Below are 22172 nucleotides of genomic sequence, written 5' to 3'. Positions count from 1 at the left end.
ACAAATTAGCAGTGCCCTCCGTATGTCCATGGCAAGTCCTTCAGCTTTCTATTGATCTAGATCTGGGCAGGGGAATGAATAGGCTAATAAGGGACCCTCTCAAAATTCTCCATTTCTGTGTTACTTTTCCAGGATCTGCCCCCTCACTGAATCAACAAATTGCAAACTTTTTTCTGCATAACTGAAAGTCCTTGAACAAGGTTCAGAGTCATGTTATTTGAACTTCATTTTTCTTTTAATGTTCTACTCTAGTGACCTGAACATTATGATGGAAACATTTCAAAAGGAATAGGAATATTTTAAAATGTTGCAAATTTTTTTTGCAGAATGTGAATTCTAAAATGGAAACATTATACTGTACTTTTGGATTAGAGGGGGAATGTTAAGCCTTCATTACTCAAATAATAAAAAACTTAGCTTCTGGAATGGGATCAGATGAAGTGGTCCTTTAATTAATACATTAGGAATTTTTCTTTCTCAAGCATACATTTTACAGTATTACATTTCAGAACACCTTTCTATCTGGGATTTTGGCCTGTTTGGCTTGAGATTGTGTCCTATATCCTTGCAATTAATACAAGGTGTGGGGTCGATGTGCTTGACCAAACTTCTTTATACAGCTCAATCCTGCACCGCATCTCTAGTCAGACTCTTTTCCTTCAAGTCTTCCTTCACTCTATCCATTAACTTCGGCCTCCTTCGCTTTCTGTTTTCTTCCATTTTTCTTCCCATCATTTTTTTGCCCACCTATTCATTGTCTCTTCTCATCACATGTCCATACAAATTCAATATCCTTTCCTGTACTTTCTTAGCTATCTCTTCTACTTTGGTTATACCTCTGATTGCCTACTTTCTTATTATGTCCTTCTTTGTAACTCCCCACATCCGTCTCAACATTTCCATTTCTGTCATATCTTACTTCTTCTCTTGTGCTCCCATTACCGCACATGTCTCAACTCCATACATTTTGGCTGGTCTTACCACTGACCTTTAACCTTCATCTTAATTCTCTGATTACACAATAGATAGATAGATAGATAGATAGATAGATAGATAGATAGATAGATAGATAGATAGATAGATAGATAGATAGATAGATAGATAGATAGATAGATAGATAGATAGATAGATAGATACTTTATTAATCCCAATACTCCTGATACCTTCTTTCAATTGTTCCATCCACGATGCACTCTGTGGGTTATCACCATATTCAATTCTTCATGTTGTGCTACTACTGATCCTAGATGTTTAAATTCACCCACTCATTTCAATAGCTCTCCTTGCAGGCTAACGTCTGAATCCTGATCATTATATTCTGTCTTCTTCCTATGCATCTTTAATACTCTGTCTTCCAAAGCTTTCCTCTGTTCTTTTAACTTCCTCTCCACTTTCTCCTTTGTGGGGCTACACAGCAAAAAATACGCATGAGGGAGATTGGTTTTTCAATCCATGAGTCAACACATCCAAGAGCTAAGTACTTAAAGAGCTAAGGACTTAAAAAAGATCCCTGGTGCAGACCTACTCTAACTGGTATCTTAGCTGTTGACGCAGCACTGCTTCCCAGAGTCCTCACTGTCACATGCATGTCTTGGATAATCTTCATGAACTTTTCTGGTACTTCTTTCTCCTTCTTGCACCTTCAGACCTTTTGACATGTCACTCTGTCATAAGCCATCTCCAAATAAGTAAACACCATATAGAAGCTTTTCTGTTTTTCTTGATGCTTCTCTATAAGCTGTCTCAATGCAAAAACTGCATCAGTAGGTTCCCTGCCTGGCATGATTGGCTAGAGAGAGAGCAGTAGTGCTTTATAAATCAAAAAGAGGAAAAGGTTACCAGCAATCACTGGGGTTTCTAAAAAAAATATTAAGACTGAACCTAAAAATCCAATTAGAATTGAGAATCACTCAACCCAGAAAAATACCAGGTTTATAAAAAATGAATAGAAAATGTAATGATGTTGGGGAGTCCTTCATATATCACCAAATGTAATTCAGCCCCACTTCTATGACTGTTTTCTTTGAAATAAATAAATAAATAAACCCTGTATAGTACAAATCTTTTATGACCTATTTCACTGTTAAACTCTGACTCCAACATCCTTTTGAAATCAGTCGCACCTGTTTATTTCACAGACAATATTATATTTTAAATCTTCATAGTATGTTTAATGTAATACACACACACACATATATATCTATATATATATATCTATATATACTGTATATCTATCTATCTATATATTTCTATATATACATATATACTGTATATATTTATATATTGTCACAGATGACTGCGGTCATTACCTGGCCAGGATGCCTGGAAGGACCGGAAAGGGACATTAATAGCTTCCGGGACACAAGGGGGCAGCCGCCCTGGATAAAAAGAGGACCACGGGACAAGGACAAAGAGGATTTGTACTATTGGGAACTGTGGCCTCCGCCAGGGGGCGCTTTGAGCCTCAGGAGACCCGGATGTGATTACTTCCGCCACACTTGGCAAGATGGCGGAGGGATCGGCCAGGGACGCCCGGAGTGCTTCTGGTTCAAAGGGCAGCATTTCTGCCACACCAGGAAGTGCTGCCGGATGGACATCATCAGCCACCTGGAGCACATCCGGGCAGGAATAAAAGGGGCCACCTCCTTACAGTCAGTGAGCCAGAGTCGGGAGTGGGAGAAGGATGAAGCTCCCTGGAGGAGTAGAGGCGGCAAATATAGTGGTGATTATTGCTGAGTGCATTGTGTGATGGTGGAATTGTGTTTATTAATGGCTAATAAACGTGTGCATTTTATAAAGATGTGGTCTCTGACTGGTGGTGTCCGGGCAACTATCACAATATATATATTTATATTGTCACACACGTGTGTTTAGGAGACAGCTAAAGGGCTTAAATACAGGTAGTTCCATGCCAGACCGGGGGGGGCGGAGTGCACTAATTTTCCCTCTCGATCTTTTACAGACCATTCTAGGGAAATCCCACCCGGCTCTGGGGCAACCACTGACGTCACTTCTGGTTCCGGTCGGGATGACATCACTTCCGCTACTGGCCTTTAAAGCTGCCATCTTGCTACCTGGAAGTCAGTTCTGTTTTGGACTCGATTGAATGAACATGTCTCTGTTATTTAATAGCTTTTGCAGCCATAAACGATTAAATGGGTGGCTGCCCCAAACCTTCTCGATGTCTTTTGGTCGTTCTTCTGACAATATATATATATATATATATATATATATATATTTATATATATATATATATATATATACTGTATATATATATATATATATATATATATATATATATATATATATATGATTGTGACACAGACTTCGAATGCCGTGAATGTAATTACCCCGATCCACATGCTGTCAAATAAATGAACCACACGCCGTGGCGCAACGTTTCCGAAGGGGGGGTGCGGTGGAGTGTGTATGCCTGATGAGCCCAGAATTGAGGGCGAAACACGTGTCGTGTACTCTTTGCATTTATTTGACAGTAAACTATTTCAACCATTCTATGATCTGCTCCTCACAAACTGAGGGCACCGTGGCGGATGTTAGCAGATTGCTGGCCAACCACAAGCGTTACCTGGTAGGTAACCACCCATACAATCAGATTGTGACACAGACTTCGAATGCCGTGAATATATATATATATATATATATATATATATATATATATATATATATATATCTATATATATATATGTGTGTGTATGTGTGTCAGACCACCTACATATATTATTTAATCTTTAAGATGTTAATTATAGGCCTCTGTGAAGATTTGGGTTTGGCATCGGCATCATAATCAGGATAAGGATGCTGTGTTTAAATTTTAAAGCTGTCATTTATAGACATTACTAAATGTCTTGATTTTCTTGGTCTAACAAATGAAACAAGACAAGGCTGTTCTATTTCCCCTTTTCCTTTCACCAATGTTAACCATGAGCTTGCACAAAAGTACTTGTTAGGTGTATTTGTTAGGAAAAATAGATAAAAGCAGTTCCCTGCATTCATATAATACGTTACTGTAATTTTTCAAACTATATTTTTGTGCATGCATTCTTTAATTTTTATAAGCAGGTTTTTGTGGACACAAGTGTAATTTTACAAAGGAAATATATTTTCAAAATATCTTGGATATTAACTACAATCATTAACACCTTTTATTATGAAAATGCTAAATATGCTGCACTTAGCATGTCAATACACCTCATGAAACTTTGTCTCACTTTTATAAATAGATGTTAATAATGTTTTCTATAATATATTGTGGTAGAATCACATTAAATTCTGAATATATTTGGACTCGAATGTCCCTGTTAATTTTTAAACAGATGTTTTGCAGTAGTTCAGTTTACTTAAACTTTTAGTAGCATTGTCAACATGTCCTCTCCACAGAGATCAAACTGAGCAACCAAAGATTGGAAAACCAGCCAGGGTTCAATAGTCCTTATTTTGTTAAATAAATCTCTCCATCATGAGAGATCGCTTATTTTTTTCACAAATACAGAAAAATCAATTTTACATAAGAGTTTTTTTTCTTCAGTTGTTAGCTCGAGGTTTCTTTGTATACATTACTGTAAGTTTTCAGTGGTACACATTATCAGTATGTGTACCAAACAAAATGATTCACCCAACATCATAAAAGAAGTCTGAAAGTGAAACAGTCATATTTCAACACTGAAAATCTACCTTGTAATGAAATATTTAAAACAAATGGAAATAAGTATAATGTCACAGACCAAGAAACACAATGAAAATGAGAGTGCTGTCAGAAAAATATAATAGAATTACATTACGTAATTTCTACAGTTCATTGCATGTGAAATTCTGGCAGTTAGTTAGTTTTTGAATAATCCAGATTTTCAGAAAATTCCTGGAACACAAGAATGCATGACCACACACTCGGTAACACATGGGTAAAATGGTGATCTTTACTCTTTTCACAGTTGCAGGACATTAAGTGACTGCCCCCAAGAGCAGACAGTGTAGTAGACACCCACCTCGACCCACTTGTGCTCAGAACAGAACAGCGTGCCATCTAGCCAAGATGAAAGTGCTGTGGCTCACTGTGGTCCTTATAATTGGGATCTCAATTACACATGGCGAAGATAAGGTAAGGACACTGGTGATTTTTTTGAACTTCTGTTATACTGAATTATTGTTTAAAAGACCAGCTAAATCACTTTTTGTGCCCAAATTTGTGACTTACTGTACCTGATGATCTGGCAGGGACAGCTCTTTTCAACTTTTGCTTTTTTTCCCTGTTTATTTCATGTAGGCTTGAACAATTTGGGTCTGGACATAATATTTCACAGGTTAAGAACAAGCCGGATTAGAGTGTAGTGTCAATGCACAATCCACCTATAGATTTACTGAGATTTTGATTTGATTCAGGGTCGTAACCAATGTGAGGACTCTAAAAGGATGAGATGTTCCATCTGATATGCGGATATCAGAAACACATCTTCATAACAGAAAATGTTGCAACAAATTCTACCTGACTTGATGATAATCAGGACAGAGGAAGTTAATGGGTCATGAAAACTTTTTTTACCTTTCAATCTTTAAGCACACGATGTTTGACATAAAATGATGCCTGAGAAAGTAGAATCAATAAGAATGTCAGTAGCTGACCACAGGGAAATACCTCATTTGTTTCTTTTACTCATTTATCACATGTCTCAAAAACATATATATACACATCAACAACTAACAAGTCATATAAGTGTTTTTGTTTTTCACAGTAGAATACCATTAATATATTATTTAAGTGTTATTGATTTGATCAGAACATCGTAATTGAGCCACATAGAACAGATCTCAAATGTGGAAAACTGTGGCCCTGGCATCCCTGCACTGTCAATAATGTTTTAATAAACAATGTACTGTATTTACAGTATGTCACCACAAGAGTCTTCAGTAACTGTCTATGCTTTATACATGTTAAGAAATATGCTTTCTCTTTCATCTAATTGCATAAGTCAAATATAAGTTTATACATTTTTCAAGCCACTCTGTATGTATTATTGACTGGGATGACTATTGTCCCATCTGCCACCTAGATCCTGCCCCCACTTTACTGATTAAGGCTTGCACTAACAAACTTTCTGTTCCCATTTCTCACTTTATCAACTGTAGTTTCCGCACCTGTGTTGTTCTAAATGAATTAGAAACTGCTGCTGCAACCCCTGTTTTAAAAAAACCTGGCTCAGATCCCTTACAGCTAAAATTTTATCGCCCAATTTCTAATCTTTCATTTATGACTAAGATCTTAGAAAAGGTTGTTGCTGCTCAACTCAATGATTATTTAAATTTGCATAACCTGCTTGAGCCTTTTCAATCTGGATTCAGAGCCCTACATAGCACTGAAACTGCTTTACTTAAGGTAGCCAATGACTTACGTATAACCGCAGATTCTGGGATGGCCGCTATTCCAGTTCTCCTTGACTTGAGCACAGCGTTTGATACAGTTAACCATAACATTTTACTGTCCTGGCTTTCAGCGATTGGTATCTCTGGTGCTGCTCTTTCGTGGTTCACATCATACCTCAGTGATCGCCAGTATTACGCCTTCATTAGGGAATACAAATCTGCCGCTACTTCACTCATACAAGGTATCCCTCAAGGGTTAGTTCTCGGTCCAGTCCTCTGTAACATCTATATGTTCCCATTAGGTGAGATTATTCGTCAGTATGGTCTAAGTTTCCACTGCTATGAAGATGACACACAACTTTATGTAAGTGTTGATGCAACTACAACATCTTCACCTGTTGCACTGACTGACTGCATTCGGGAAGTCAATCATTGGATGACAGCTAATTTTTTACAACTCAATCCTGATAAAACAGAAATCTTATTAATTGATACCAAGTCTGTCCTCGCTACCCTTCGTGGGTTAAAAATTGATGTTGATGGGATCCTGGTTGAACCCTCAGCATCGGGCCGTAATTTGGGTGTCATCTTTGATCAGCTTCTTATTTTTCAATCACACATTAGCTCAATAGCACAGACAGCCTTTTTTCATCTTCGCAACATTGCTCATCTACATTCTTTCCTCAGTGTGAAAGATACTGTCTTGTTAATGTGTGTATTGAAATGTAAAGTGTCCTTGAGCGGGCACTGCAGTAATCCCTCCTCCATCGCGGGGGTTGCGTTCCAGAGCCACCCGCGAAATAAGAAAATCCGCGAAGTAGAAACCATATGTTTATATGGTTATTTTTATATTGTCATGCTTGGGTCACAGATTTGCGCAGAAACACAGGAGGTTGTAGAGAGACAGGAACGTTATTCAAACACTGCAAACAAACATTTGTCTCTTTTTCAAAAGTTTAAACTGTGCTCCATGACAAGACAGAGATGACAGTTCCATCTCACAATTAAATGAATGCAAACATATCTTCCTCTTCAAAGGAGTGCGTGTCAGGAGCAGTGACTGTCACAGAGATAGAGAGAAAAGCAAACAAATCAATAGGGCTGTTTGGCTTTTAAGTATGCGAAGCACCGCGGCACAAAGCTGTTGAAGGCGGCAGCTCACACCCCCTCCGTCAGGAGCAGACAAAGAGAGAGAGAGAGAGAGAGAGAGAGTTTGTTTTTCAATCAAAAATCAATACGTGCCCTTCGAGCTTTTAAGTATGCGAAGCACCGTGCAGCATGTCGTTTCAGGAAGCAGCTGCACAAAAGATAGCAACGTGAAGATAATCTTTCAGCATTTTTAGACGAGCGTCCGTATCGTCTAGGTGTGCGAACAGCCCCCCTGCTCACACCCCCTACATCAGGATCAGAGAAAGTCAGCGCAAGAGAGAGAAAAGTAAGCTGGGCAGCTTCTCAGCCATCTGCCAATAGCGTCCCTTGTATGAAATCAACTGGGCAAACCAACTGAGGAAGCGTGTACCAGAAATTAAAAGACCCATTGTCCGCAGAAATCCGCGAACCAGCAAAAAATCCGCGATATATATTTAAATATGCTTACATATAAAATCCGCGATGGAGTGAAGCCGCGAAAGGCGAAGCGCGATATAGCGAGGGATTACTGTACATTAATAAAACTTATTACATATTATTATTATATATAACTCTAGTGATGTACCAGGGTTGTGAATCTGAATACAGTAGATTAGTTTTGCTGGCATCTTTGTTATTGATAATTCAATTGATGTCAACCAAACCAGGATTCATTACAGACTGTAAAACTGAACATTTTAAAGCACACATGCACAGCAGCGGTAATGCACATGTTATTAGCTTTCATAATGTATACTTGGAACAAACAAACAAGGGATGGGAGCTGCCAAGGCCCATAAAACTTCTATTCTTCCATTTTGAACTGATGTCAGCATGTGCTGCTATATTTTTGAACGGTGAAAAAGTAAATGACCAACCAACCCAAAAGATTTAAGGGTTAGACTCTGCCTTCCCTAAATGACCCCCTTGCTTCCTTGGGGTTCTTCACCTACAGATATGACAGTATAACAGCTTTGATTTCAGTTTGAATCCATTAAAATGTAAATTCTTTTTAACATGAAACCTTAGGATGGTTTTGCGCTCAGTACTCTTGCATGTTAAGAGGGTTCAAAACATAAGCCTTTCACATTTTCACATATTCTACATGGAAACTAAAGTCCGAATCATGATCCACAACTTTTTCAATGATTTTCTGTCATAGCCTTCATTTACATACTCTTAGCGAGTTGGGGCAGTCTTGTATGTTGACTCAGTCGGACCCATCACAGACTCACTCTGACAAAATCAAAAGTTGTAGGTGCTCGTATAGCAACTACTGAGCGCTCCCCAGTAGGTTTTCTGCATGCCTTGATTATGTAAAAACAGAAATAACATTGACAAAATGAGGGTCTTTGATCAAAGGGTTTTAGAATAAGTGCTGATTGGAGCGCATGCACTTTTTAGATTTATTAGGTCACTAGCTGGACAATCTGTCTAAGACTGATTGAAATCTAAATAGTCAATGTACCCTCAACATTAAATTTTGTAGTGCATCATCTATTAGAATGTATTTTGTTATATATGTGGTAATAAAATGCATTGCATTTATTATTCCAACATATGGTACATCACAAACATTTGTAATAAAAAATGCATAGTATTTGTCATTCCAACAGATGGCACATCACAAACATCTCTACTAATAAAATGCATAGCAGTTAATTCCTACAAATGGTGCATTACAAACAACAAAGTAATAAAAGACTTACATATTTAATTGCAACAGATGGTGCAACAGAAACATTTGTAGTAAAAAAATGTAGATGTATGTGTCAGTAGGCTTTGTGCCCTAGGAACCAAGTTACCCAAACTATTCTGTAACATTTCAGAAATTATTTACCACTCTGATGCTGATCTTTCTGATCATAAAATAGGTCATTATGATAACGATTGACAAGAAGAATTCATAATTAATTGAAGAATTACGGTATTTGAGGGATCCTCTAGAGTGCATTTTTCGAGTTTGGTACTTTTTTGTCTAGCCATTTTAGCTCTAGACCATCCTCAAGAAACTGTGACACACAGACACACACACACAGACAAACACACACCCATCATCAAAATGTCAATGTTTCCAGTTTCAGGGGACCCTAAAACGTTGAAGATCCGTTGAAAACTGGAAATCAAAATTTTTGAAGAATCTAAAATTTAGCTTCTCCCAATAAGACAATACATTTTGGTGAGGGAGGGCTCAAAGCAAAAATGCATTGCATTTGTCATTGTGCATCACAGACATTATCACTGCTTTTATGAACACCAAACCAAATGGCATATAACAGAAACATAGCAGCTGGACTGACATTCAGATACACAGACACTCGTTCTTTTATTAAGGTGGATTATTGTCACATGTACAGAGGACAGTGAAATTCTTACTTACATGTGCTGACCATAATGCACCACATAGATCCTAGTGAGAATACCCTGAAACCTTCTACCTCAAAACTTCCTTACCTGAAAAATTGCAAAACATATTTATTATACCATTACAAACAAAATATTTATGTGAAGCAGAACTGACTACTATAATGCCTTATGGTCAGGGTATCCAAACTTTACTGAAGGGACATTTTAAGTGCCAGATGATAAGTAGAACTCATCTAAATTTGACATGCTTTCATTTTTTTTCAGGTGCCATAATATGTTTTTTGTATTCTCTGTTCAAATGACAGACATTTTCAAAATAAAACTCATATATTGTATTCATCTAAACAGATTTCAGGATAACACAATGGTTAGATTCCTGTTGCTGTCACTTTCCCTTCATTCTCCCCACACCCCCCTTAAGTGTGTAACAACTTTTCTCTATTCTTGTGTGGACTGTTTCCTTGAATTTTCACTAACCCTTTTTAAAATAAACTTTTTTGGACTAAAACTTTTCTTTGGTACACGTTTGACTTGTGCTCGATCCTGCCTTCCCTACTTAGCAGCTAGAGTGGGGTTAGTTCTAAAGCGCATGCGTGTCCTGCGTGATGTCACCAGCGTCTTTTTTTTTCGCTGATCCAGGTAGATGTTTAAAGCGCATGCGCAAGAACCGCTTGAAATGTGAGTCTCAGCTCACTTCATTTATGATTCTTTTGAGTGCAAACTACATCAATATTGGAAAAGGAAAACTGTGTCACTGATGATTCTGTCAATTCATCATGCAAGTACAATATAGTAACAACACATTTGTATTAGAATGTATTAATAGTTTTGTTAAGTACAATTTCTCAATGGAATTATTTCAAATTGAATATTTAAACAATATTAAAACAAGTACCCCCGTGACCCTGTGTTTGGATTCAGCGGGTTGGAAAATGGATGGATGGATAAAACAAGTATGTTTATGTCCATTTGTACATTCAACAAATTAGTCACACAAAACTAGTACTCATAAAAAAATAATTCTGATTTCTAACAATTATTTGCTTTCGGCGTTACTTTAGCACATGCTTTTTTTTTACATCTTATTGACTGTACTGTGTATGTATCATTATCTGATTGTTTTGAGTTAAAACTGAATCATTACCCAAAGACCACTCGTGAGATTCTCATTCATTTGATTTGCAATCTGAAGCATTACCCATGAATGAGTCACTTGTGATCCTATAGCAGAACATTTTATTGTAATTCATAAACACAGTCTGTTCCAACTCTGCTTTAAGACAGACTGAGGGTTTTTAAGTAATCAACAGAAGTTGGGCCACTTGTGCAAATTGTTTGCTTCAACTTGCCCAGCATAATTAATTTTAATTGCTGCAGAATATCTGTAGGTTGTAACCTATTAGTTGTTTCCTGACAAAGGCCCATTTGTAATATTCAGAATTTTCTTTTTTTCAGTTTTTGCTAACCTAAACTTTAAAGTTAAACCTCTGCCAGTTTATAAAAGGGAAAAACTGAGACGTTCGAAAAACTTTTGACTGGTAGTGTACATATACAAAATAATGTATAGGTTATTAAATTTTAAATATGTGATGCTGTTAGAGGGGGACCCCCACCATGAGTTCTCGTATGTGCATCATAATTAAATCTTAACGTTGAATAATAATAATTAAAAAAAAGTAATTCACTTAAATGGGTAGTTCGAAAGAGTCATTTCAGTAAAGTGAATCAAAATGCCATTCACAATCATACATCACTTTAATATAATTGTTACTGTATTATCTGCAATTTGGGTGGTTTCAATAAACATATCATCACAGCAAAATGAAATAGCTCTTTGTTAGGTTGTTTTTTTAGAGGCAGGCTATACCAAAAGGGGGCAACATTTGATTTTATTTAAGGAAAGCTGAAGCCATGTTTCCCTTTTAAGGACAATGATGAAGAAGACTGGTAGAAGGCCAGTATTCTTGTTCCATCCTGTGAAGTGGCACCACGTATGCTCTTAAATGGGAAGAAGTAGACCATACTTCTTTCATAAGGCACATCAGAAGATGCCCGGGAGACTTTTCTGATTGCAGTGTATTTAGGGCTCAGAGCTGCAAGGGTTCCAGTGGGCACTATGAAGAATTCTAGCTTGGCATCCAAGTAACCAACAAGGGCATCCACTGTAGTGAGGGTTTTATTGATGCTACAGGCCAGAGATTATTTGAGTATAGAGGAAAAAGAGCTGAGACAAAGACTTGTTGGCAGAAGAAACAGAATTCAGAGTTAAGAGACAGGAAGGGAACGGAAGAAGGTGATATTTTAGTGTGAAGCTTTTGAAACAGACAAGTGGGTGAGCCACCACATGTAATAGATTGTGTTTACTTTTGGCCACTTTTGGCTCTTCCTGAAGAATTTGCATTATTTTGTATGGGTGTGTGTTTTCTATTGCTTATTACACACTCTTTTGATATATTTTGGACTGCATGGATTAATTGTGCCGAGACACGTAGCAGCTGCTCACCTCTTACATTTTTATGGAACTGTTTTAAAATATGTAGGTGTGAGCTTAATGCAAAATACACTTACATTACAGCTACAAATTTACCACCTCCCATTCTGTTCAGACAAATCTAATTCTCCACCATTTCATATTCTGCAACCACTTTTTCCAAAGCAGGGTTGCACAAAGCAGACATCTGTCCCAGAAGCAGCAGAATCAGGGCAGGAACCAGCCAAGTCCAAGAAGCCTTCTGGCAAGGTATTGCAATCAGCTTGTATTCATTGATGTAACAACTGTATACTTTAAATTAAAAATAATTCTGATGTTAAAAATATGTATTTAAAATGCAAATTTACTTTTAATATTTTTGAAAGAAATAATCAGAACTGAGACAAATGTCCTGTCAGAGGTTGGTTCCAGCATTTCAATGGTTGTTGCTGGGATAACCCCCTGAAACTGTTGGCAAACCAGATTCTGTGGCAGCAAGGAAGAATCCAACAACATGTAAATCACGTAGCAAAAAACCACAGCAAGAAAACATGAGCCATACAACTCCAACTGGTTCTCTACCTCAGTATGACAGATCTAAAAAGATATCTTATAATTCTGCTTCCATTCCTACACATAGTACTCTGCTTTGTGCTCTCCAATAATCCTACTGAAACGTAGCTGTTTCTTAAACAGTTTAGACATCTTGACTGACCACCTTATACCCAAAAATACCCTTAAATATTGGATAATCCTACCTTGTTCCTTATCTTACTAACCTTATTTCACATTTACTCCCCACAATACTTACAACTGAGATCTTTAAGAAAGGCTCACAGCTTGCCTCCTACCTTTAGGGATTTAACACCTAACCTGAATTAGAACATCCCTGTTATAGTACTGGACCTTAATGAGCTGGATTAGTATTTAAGTCCCTCATTTTACAGAACAGATTGACCTTTTATAACCCGGGTTTGGATCCTACAGAACCTGTATAAAAATCTCAAATCTCTCATACTTTTGAAACTCCAACCCCTCGATGACTACTACTGTCATTAAACCACAAGGTAGTCTCAGTTAGATAAGAAACAAACTATTAACCCCTAAACCTATGTTTATTTGCAAAGAAACCAGACATATTAAACACTAGAAATTAAAATAGAAGAAAACATCTGACCTAAATGATTCAAACCAAAGTCCATACAGCAGGCTTCTCATCAGAAAGTTTGTTGGCTTTTTATTATTATTATCTCTATATAATAAAAGAAAATCTTGAGATGAGACAAGACTATTGCCAAGAGATTTTTTCAAGTCCCGCCCTCCTCTCAACCACTTCAAGTTATTGGCCCATGCCCACGGTCCTCTCACATCTCATTCGTGTGAATGCTTTTGTCAGACGCACTTCCTGCGCATTCAGCTCTTATAAATCTTTATGTTTTCCTCACTTTAAGTTCCCAATGAAAGAAAACTTAGTATGTCCAAATCTTATTGAAGAATTTTATCCCAAAAGGTTTTCAACAGAAGAAATGAGTACATGGGCAATCCTAGCACAGAGAAACGATGAAGTGAAACGAATTATTGTGAAAATTGTTGATCAGTAACACGGCAAATTGGTTAAATGCGTATCAATAGACTATGCTGAAATAGTTGGTGGTGATGGTGCAGAAGCTGAAAACATCAACTTACAATATTCTGCAGAATATCTACAACCGTTAACACTGTCCGGTCTTCTACCGGCCGAATTACTGTTGAATGAAGGATATATCGTAATGTTATTGTGTAATTTATGTCTGAGAGATGGAATATGCAACAGAACAAGATTAATTGTATTCAAAATTTTTTTGAAAATTGTTTAAAAATTTTAACAGGCAACAAGAAAGGTAATGTAGTACATCTTCTGAGGATAACATTAGACACCAAAGTAGATCTTGTTATGCCATTCGTATTAAAACGTTTACAGTTTCCCGTTAGAATAGCTTTTGCTATGATAACAAATTACAGGGACAAACATTCGAAAAAGTCGGTTTATTTATTAGAGAGAAAGAAACGATATTCACTCACAGGCAGTTATACGTTGCGTTGTCACGATGTAACTCCAAACACGGAATCAAAATTCAATGCGATATTGACGAAAAGTTAATTCCAAATATTGTTTTTACTGAAGTTTTACAGTAAAAGTGTAAGTTTAAGAAGTATTTGTGTATTAATTTCAAAGCCAAACAGAACGAAAATGTATAATGCAATGAATACCTCTAAGACAAAACATGAAACATAATTTTCTTTCAATTTGTTATGTTTTACTATGGTTAATTACTCGCTGTAATGTAAAATAGTTAGGTCTATTATGCATATGTAACAATTCCAATGAAAATAACAATCTGTTTTAATTGTACATCCGCTTCCCCATATGCGAGCAGCAGAGCCACAAAGTGGCTAGCATGTAGCACCCGCCCGGGGGATGGCGAATAAAGCAAGCAGGGAACAGAGCTCCCTAGTTATTATTATTATTGCAGATTTTATCTTCTTAATCCAGCTAAGGTTTACATTTAAAGTGCAAACTTTTGCAAAGTCTTTTTTCTCTTAGGGCAGTTAGGTTGCATGCAACATTTGGGCCGTTATTACAGGTAGCTAGTCTAACACTGGTGCTGAATGCTTCCAAATCCAGTCCTTTATAGAGTGCCTTGAAAACTGATCATGTAAGAGTTAGCAATAGTTGTATCAGCTGAAATCGGAGAACTGACAATTTACAATACACTTGCTACTTGTCAGTGAAGCTGCTCCTGGCTAAATACAATAACATTTTGACTAAAATGTCCCAAGCATGTATTTCATACCTTCTTACAAACACACACACTATTTATTTAGTCTGTGATTAAAGCTAGGCAGGCCATACCAAAATGGGGCAACACTTGGTCTTATTTAAGGAATGCTGATGTTTCCCTTTTAAGGACGATGATGAAGAAGACTGGTAGAAGGCCAGTACTCTTATTCCAACCTGTGAAGTGGCACCACGTAGGCCTTAAATGGGAAGAAGTGGACCATGCTTCTTTTATAAGGCACATCAGAAGATGCCCGAGAGACTTGGCTGATTGCAAGTGTATTTAGGGCTCAGAGCTGCAAGGATTCCAATGGGTACTGTGAAGAATTCTAGCTTGGCATCCAAGTAACCAACAATTGCATCCTCTGTAGTGAGTGTTTTATTGATGCTACAGGCCAGAGATTATTTGATTATAGAGGTAAAACAGCTGAGAGAAAGACTTGTTGGCAGAAGAAAGAGAATTCAGAGTTAAGAGAGAGGAAGGGAATGGAAGAAGGTGGTATTTTAGTGTGAAGCTTTTGAAACAGGCAAGTGCGTGTGCCACCACGTTTAATAGATTTTGTTTTTTATTGCTTATTAAATGCACTCTCTTTTGATATATTTTGGACTGGTTGGATTAATTGTGCTGAGACACCTACCAGGTGCTGTTACATTTTTATGGAACTGTTTTAAAATATGTATGTGTGAGCTTAATGCAAAATACACCTACATTACAACTACAAGTATACCACCTCCCATTCTGTTCAGACAAATCTAATTCTCCACCATTTCATGTTCTGCAACCACTTTTTCCAAAGCAGGGTTGCGCAAAGCAGACATCTGTCCCAGAAGCAGCAGAATCAGGGCAGCAACCAGTCAAGTCCAAGAAGCCTTCTGGCAAGGTATTGCAATCAGCTTGTATTCATTGATGTAACAACTGTCTATTTTAAATTAAAAATAAACTCTGATGTTAAAAATGTATATTTTAAATGCAAATTTGCTTTTAATATTTTTGAAAGAAATAACCGAAACTGAGACAAATGTCCTGTCAGAGGTTGGTTCCTGCATTTCAATGGATGTTGCAGGGATAACCCCCCACCCCAACCTAACATTAATAGGCTTTGAAAATGAATGGATGGAGCATTCAAATTAAGTATTGTAAATACTGGACATCAGAAATAAAGTTCTTTTACATTCCAGAGCTTCTGTAATATTCCTTTGAAGATTTGAAATTCCTAAAAGTATAAAAAATTAGAATTGTTTGGATTAAGGTCGCCATGAAGCAGCGATTCTGATTAGAAGACTTGCGGCACTGAATGCTATGACTTTTAAAGGATAAAAGGGCACACTGTGATGTATAAAGGTTAATACTTAAATAGATAAAAGGCAATAAATTAAAATGGAACTGAAATTTCTAGGCAAAGATATTTTGTTTTTGAAAAGCAAAAGATAAACAAGAAAAGGCTTTTGTAAAGTTTATTTTATTTTAAACTTAGAGGAGAAATATTGATTATTGGTAAATAAATAGAGAGTTTAAGCATTTCTCAATCTCTCCTGGTGTGCATAAGATATGTCTGTCTATTTACAGACTATATTAATTTTTTATTTTGCACACAATAGTCAGAATCAAATCTGATGCATGAAAAGAAACTGAAAAAAACAAACTCAAAGAAATGCCACTTAACTGGTAAAAGCAAGAGACAAAGATGAATAACAACAAATTACTAGACATACAGCAACTTTTTCTCAAACTCTGCTCTTACTCTAAATACCTACTCACACCTTTACCTACATCCCTGTAAGTTCTTTTTAAAACACCTGGAATGCAACTTTCCTTTTCCACCAGTTTAAAACAGAACTTCACTGCAGTGACGATCAGAACAAATGGTAGACTGACTTGGATCATGCTGTCCTCAATCCGTAATCAGATCTCTGAATAGAGGAATGCTGCTGTCAGATCTGTTGGAAGAGAATACAATCTAGCTCAGCACTGGTCTGGTCTTTGGGATTAGGAGAAATGGTTGGCAAACCAGATTCTGTGGCAGCAAAGAAAAATCCAACAACATGTAAATCAGGCAAAAAACCACAGCAAGAAAACATGAACCATACAACTACAGAAATTACAACTACAACTGGTTCTCTACCTCAGTATGACAGATCTAAAAAGATAAAATCTTATACAGTGATACCTTGAGATACGAGTTTTGTTCCGTGACCGAGCTCGTAAGTCAAAATGCTCGTATCTCAAATTAATTTTCCCCATTGAAATTAATTGAAATGAGATTAATTCGTGCCAGCCCCCAAAAACCACCCGAATTTTTTGTTAAATGTTTTCAACATAAGAAAAATGTATTTATAATGAACAAATATTGTATACAAATAAAATAAAACCTAATACATAAAAGAGAATCTAAAGAAATAAACAGACGTTGGCAAAGCCGATTAGCGTATTGTATAATGTTTTTTTCTTTCACTTCACTTTTGCTTAACTTAATTTTCTTCTTCACTAGTTTTTTTCTTTTTTGCCAGGCTTTCGTCACTTTCATTCACAGGGCGTTTCAATAGAAACCTGTCCAAGGAGCTTTGTTTAGTCCTCCCCTTTAGAATGTTTCTGAAATGAGTTAGGCAAGTGTCATTAAATAGCACGTTCAGTTTCTTTTCAATAAAGTCAGGCATTGGCAAATGTCATTAAATAGCGCTGCTGCAAGTTCAGTTTCTTTTCAATAAAGTCAGGCGTTAGGCAAGTGACATTAAATAGCGCCACTGCACGTTCAGTTTCTTTTCAGTAAAGTCAGATGTTAGGCAAGTGACATTAAATAGTGCGGCTGCACGTTCAGTTTCTTTTCAATAAAGTCAGGCATTAGGCAAGTGACATTAAATAGCGCTGCTGCAAGTTCAGTTTGTTTTCAATAAAGTCAAGCATTAGGCAAATGTCATTAAATAGCGCGGCTGCACGTTCAGTTTCTTTTCAATAAAGTCAGGCGTTAGGCAAGTGTCATTAAATAGCGCCACTGTATAATCAGTAGTAATTTTTTCAGGGTGTTTCTTTTCTTTAAATTTCGAAACTTTTTCCCACATTGCAAACACTTCCTTTATCTCACTTTAAGAGATAACCTCCTCTGCGATACCAATCTCCTGCAGAACCTCTGTATGTTGCTGCGTCTGTAGTTCCGTCAACTCCTCTGTCATCAGTTCCTCGGAATGTGTGGGGACAAGCTCTTTGATGGCTCGTATTTCGAATTTTGGCTCGTAACTCAAGACAAAAAATCGACCTAGTGACGGCTCGTATCTCAAAAAACTTGTACATTGGGGCACTCGTATCTCAAGGTATCACTGTAATCCTGCTTTCATTCCTACACATGGTGCTCTGCTTCATGCTCTGCAATGATGCTATTGAAACTTACCTGTTTCCTAAACAGTTTAGACATTTTGACTGACCACGGTATACCCAAAAATACCCTTAAATTTTGGAGGATCCTACAAAATCTGAACGACTACACCGAATGTTTTATTGTGAAAGTCTAACAAAATACTCCAATATTTTTGTAATTCATAAGCAAAGTAGGATGAGAATTATACATTTTTTTAAATGATTCTAAATCCCCATGATGCAGTGGATGGCACAGCTGCCTCACAACTTACATGGTCTTTTCTAGATGCTCCGGTTTCCTTTCATATTCCAAAGATTACTGGTTAGGGTGACTGGACCTCTCATATGCTGCACTCTCCAGTACCATGAGAGTAACTACCTTACCTTGAAACTTCTGTCTTTCAATGCATATGCAAATATAATAAAAATCTACTTTATACATTCAAGTTAAGAGGTGAAGCGCTTGTAATATTCAGAGTTAAAAATTATAAAAGGAAATAGTAGAACTACTATTTTAAAATTAGCTTCTCAACAAATGGAAATTTGATAAGGTTAAATTTCACAGAAATGTTAGAAGTCTTTTATGTATGACAGGGGTGTCCAATTCTGCAGTGTCTGCAGTTTTTCACTCTAGTAATTTTCTTAATTAGTTGCCAGTTTTTACCCATTAACTTATTTAGCCTAAATTGTAAGTGATTTGCTATTGAGCAAAATAATAATAAACAGCTAACCTGTGTCAATCATTCAATATGTTAAAGAATGGTCAAGGCCTCAGCAACATGGATCTGCTCAGGTTCATAAACCATTTTGACGGTTAGAAAGAAGAAAATCAACAGTTCCAGACATGTTTGCTGTGCAGGAAAGAGAGCACCAACAAGCCAAGGAATTAAATAACAGGTTTAATTAACAACAAGAACTGGCTTCTAAAGAAGAAACTTGTTGGAGTGAAATTGGTTGAAGTCTGAGGCCCTGACTTAAGGCCATGTCACATAACTCTTCTAAACTAAAATGAAGTGAAAAGAACTCAACAGCAGAAATTGGTCAATAATTAAGAAAGTGGTAGGAAAGAAAACAAGCAACCACTGCAGTCCTCCAGGATCAGAGTTGGACACCCCCTGATGCACACAGAGAATTATAATGTTCTGATACCAAAGCTGGGTGCAGAAAATAAAGTAAGAAGGACCAAGAAATGAGAACAAAGTCACAACAAAAGCAATTGTCAAGACCAGAAATCATATAAATCTTTCCAAAAAAGGAAGGTGAAAAATTCAAAAGAACAGAATGTTAGGTTGTTCAGCGGAAGATTGTTGGGAGACGTCTCACCGAGTATTCATTAAATATCCATAAACTTGGACAGTGAGAATCCTCTGGAGTCTGCTTATAGAATGAAGCAACTTCCAAGGACACGCCCACCCGTGTCCTAGCAACGGAACTTCAAAACAATAACGTCCATGAAAGCAAAATGCCGCCCTGGTAAAAATGAAGTAACATTTCCAATATTACAAACTCATATTCAATTTGAATTCCCCGATGTTTAAAAAGTTGCAGAAATTGCTAAAAAAATGTATAATTTTCAGAAACAATTTTAATCATAACGTAATCACAACATTTAGACATGGGGAAATAGTCTATCAAGTAACGTGGTAGGCAGCAGTAAAACTTCAAGGCTGGTTGGCGTTGAAATTATTCTACGGTTCCTTACTTCAATATTAAGATTTAGCGTGTATACTGAGAGAACAACTTTGGCAATATTAAGCACAGCAAGTCTGAAAGTACAGTTTAAAGTTAGGACGTGTAAAATGTTTTTATGAACATGGGTGCATTAGAAATTGACATTTTACATCCATACAAATCTCACTTAATAATAAGCCAACAAGATCATCTAAACCTATGAACAGCATCATCGCTATCTTCATCACTTGGTAATACTTTACAGGATCTTGCAACACTTTCTCACTCGCTCTTCTTTAACCCTTTAAACTCAGCCTCATTTATATCTGTTTTCTGCTACTTTGATTTAACTGGCTATAACTTCATCATACTTCACTCAATATTCATGTCCTATCCCTCAACATAAAGGTCAGGGAGTCTTCTTTCAGAACTGTTACACCTGGACAATTACGTTATGTTTTACACATATGTTGCAGCAGGATATACTGCAAAATTTAGTAACGTTTATACCAAAACATATACACTTTAAATGTTAATGTTAAGTGTTAACATGCACTGCCAAACACTATAAAAGCATCACTGAACATATCAGGAGCACTCAGAAAAAAATGGTTATGAAATATCTACTAACAGTATTTTAGTTTTACTGTTTCAAATTCTTTATCTCCACTTTTACTGTTTTCAAATAAGTATCTATAGTCTAAATATCCATTATTGAAGACCCATGACTTATGTATCATTCTGACGGGCAGATCTTACTCCGTCAGAATATATAGAGTTGGGAAGGAAATTATACGGTGTATACAAATTACAACACCAACAGTGGAAAGATTCAAAATCATCTTTACAAAAAAATCAAACTGAAATATATAAAGTGGAATGTGGCGTCATTTGAAAGTTGAAAGCCCCCTCTCATTTAGTAGATAATAGTCTGTCCATCAAAATGTACACAATCGAATCAGGGTGTAAAGCCAGGGGTGGCTGGGGGCAGGTATGGCTGTAATACAGCAATTTGGCATCTTTCAGGGTATGCAACACATCCTTTTAGCAGCAAAGCACTGTACATTAATTACAGAATGCAGAAATTAACGAATGTATGCAGTTTTGTTTTTAATTTTGCATCATTGTACGGTGATGCCAGAGGGTCCAAAACAATGAGGCTGAGTTTAAAGGGTTAATGTCATCCATTAAAGATTAATGAACCAGCATTTTACTTGACAAATTATCTAAATTATTATTATTTTCAGTGTTAACTTCATTTGATCATAATGACGTCTATTAAAAACTTTAGATTGCTAAACGTATAAGTTGTGTAATACAGGATGACTATGTAAGTGTCATCTGATCAGACAGCCTGGCCATCTGTGTCCTCAAATATAATCACAATTGTTGCCAATATTTGACTTTACTTATCTCCAGTGCACATGTACAGAGGATAAAGTCCACCTGCTATCTTGATGTTTGCTTTGATTGTAGTGATAGTCTGACAGCTAAATCTGCCATTTTATTCCAGTTAGACAGCAGCAGTTTTAGAGCTCTCTTGCCTTCATTCACCTCTGATGTCTTCCTGCAGAGTTCTATTGGGTCAGGTTGGCATCTGTTTAGAACTGCTGACACTCTGTGCCTCATGCAATACTCCACATTGACAGATGTGACTGACTGCTGGGAGTTTCTTTGACCACCTGAGGATACACCTCTATAGTATGAGGTCCTATCATCCCCTAAAGGACCCCCAAATAGCATGCTTTGCACTGTAGATATGTCACAGGTGTCTGGTCACACTTATAAGTAATCTAACTTAGACACCATTAAAATATCCGACTACGCCACCCAGTTTTATTAAGAGACTGGGAACTCCTGAAATTTACCAATAATAGCACACAGGTTTCTTTAAATTGGGCGATGAGTAAACACACAATGAAAGACACAACAGTAATTTCTGGAAAAGGCAACAGTAAGTTCTATTGTACAAGACAATATAAGGTACATTAAAA

General features: G+C 36.8%; 2 protein-coding genes across 14 annotated transcripts in view; one reads left to right on the top strand and one right to left on the bottom strand.

Moving 5' to 3' along the window:
- myd88 (MYD88 innate immune signal transduction adaptor) overlaps positions 1–22172 on the bottom strand; it is a 399089-nt gene that overhangs the window by 355990 nt on the left and 20927 nt on the right. The window lies entirely within an intron of this gene.
- LOC114653647 (repetin-like) overlaps positions 4956–22172 on the top strand; it is a 77345-nt gene continuing 60128 nt past the window's right edge. For 3 of the 13 annotated variants that reach the window (XM_028804080.2, XM_028804081.2, XM_028804071.2), the window contains exons 1-3: positions 4963–5116; positions 12527–12610; positions 15956–16039. In XM_028804080.2, the coding sequence (XP_028659913.1) occupies positions 5051–5116; positions 12527–12610; positions 15956–16039 (234 nt within the window). In that variant the 5' untranslated portion in view covers positions 4963–5050. Of the gene's footprint in view, positions 5117–12526; positions 12611–15955; positions 16040–22172 lie in introns of all 13 variants that reach the window. The other 10 variants (XM_028804082.2, XM_028804077.2, XM_051929342.1 and 7 more) reach the window with 9 other exon arrangements.

Source organism: Erpetoichthys calabaricus, chromosome 6, assembly GCF_900747795.2.
Source record: "Erpetoichthys calabaricus chromosome 6, fErpCal1.3, whole genome shotgun sequence".
Lineage (NCBI taxonomy): Eukaryota > Metazoa > Chordata > Cladistia > Polypteriformes > Polypteridae > Erpetoichthys > Erpetoichthys calabaricus.
Note: the sequence above shows the minus strand (reverse complement) of the source record. Positions and strands in the feature narration are given on the sequence as shown.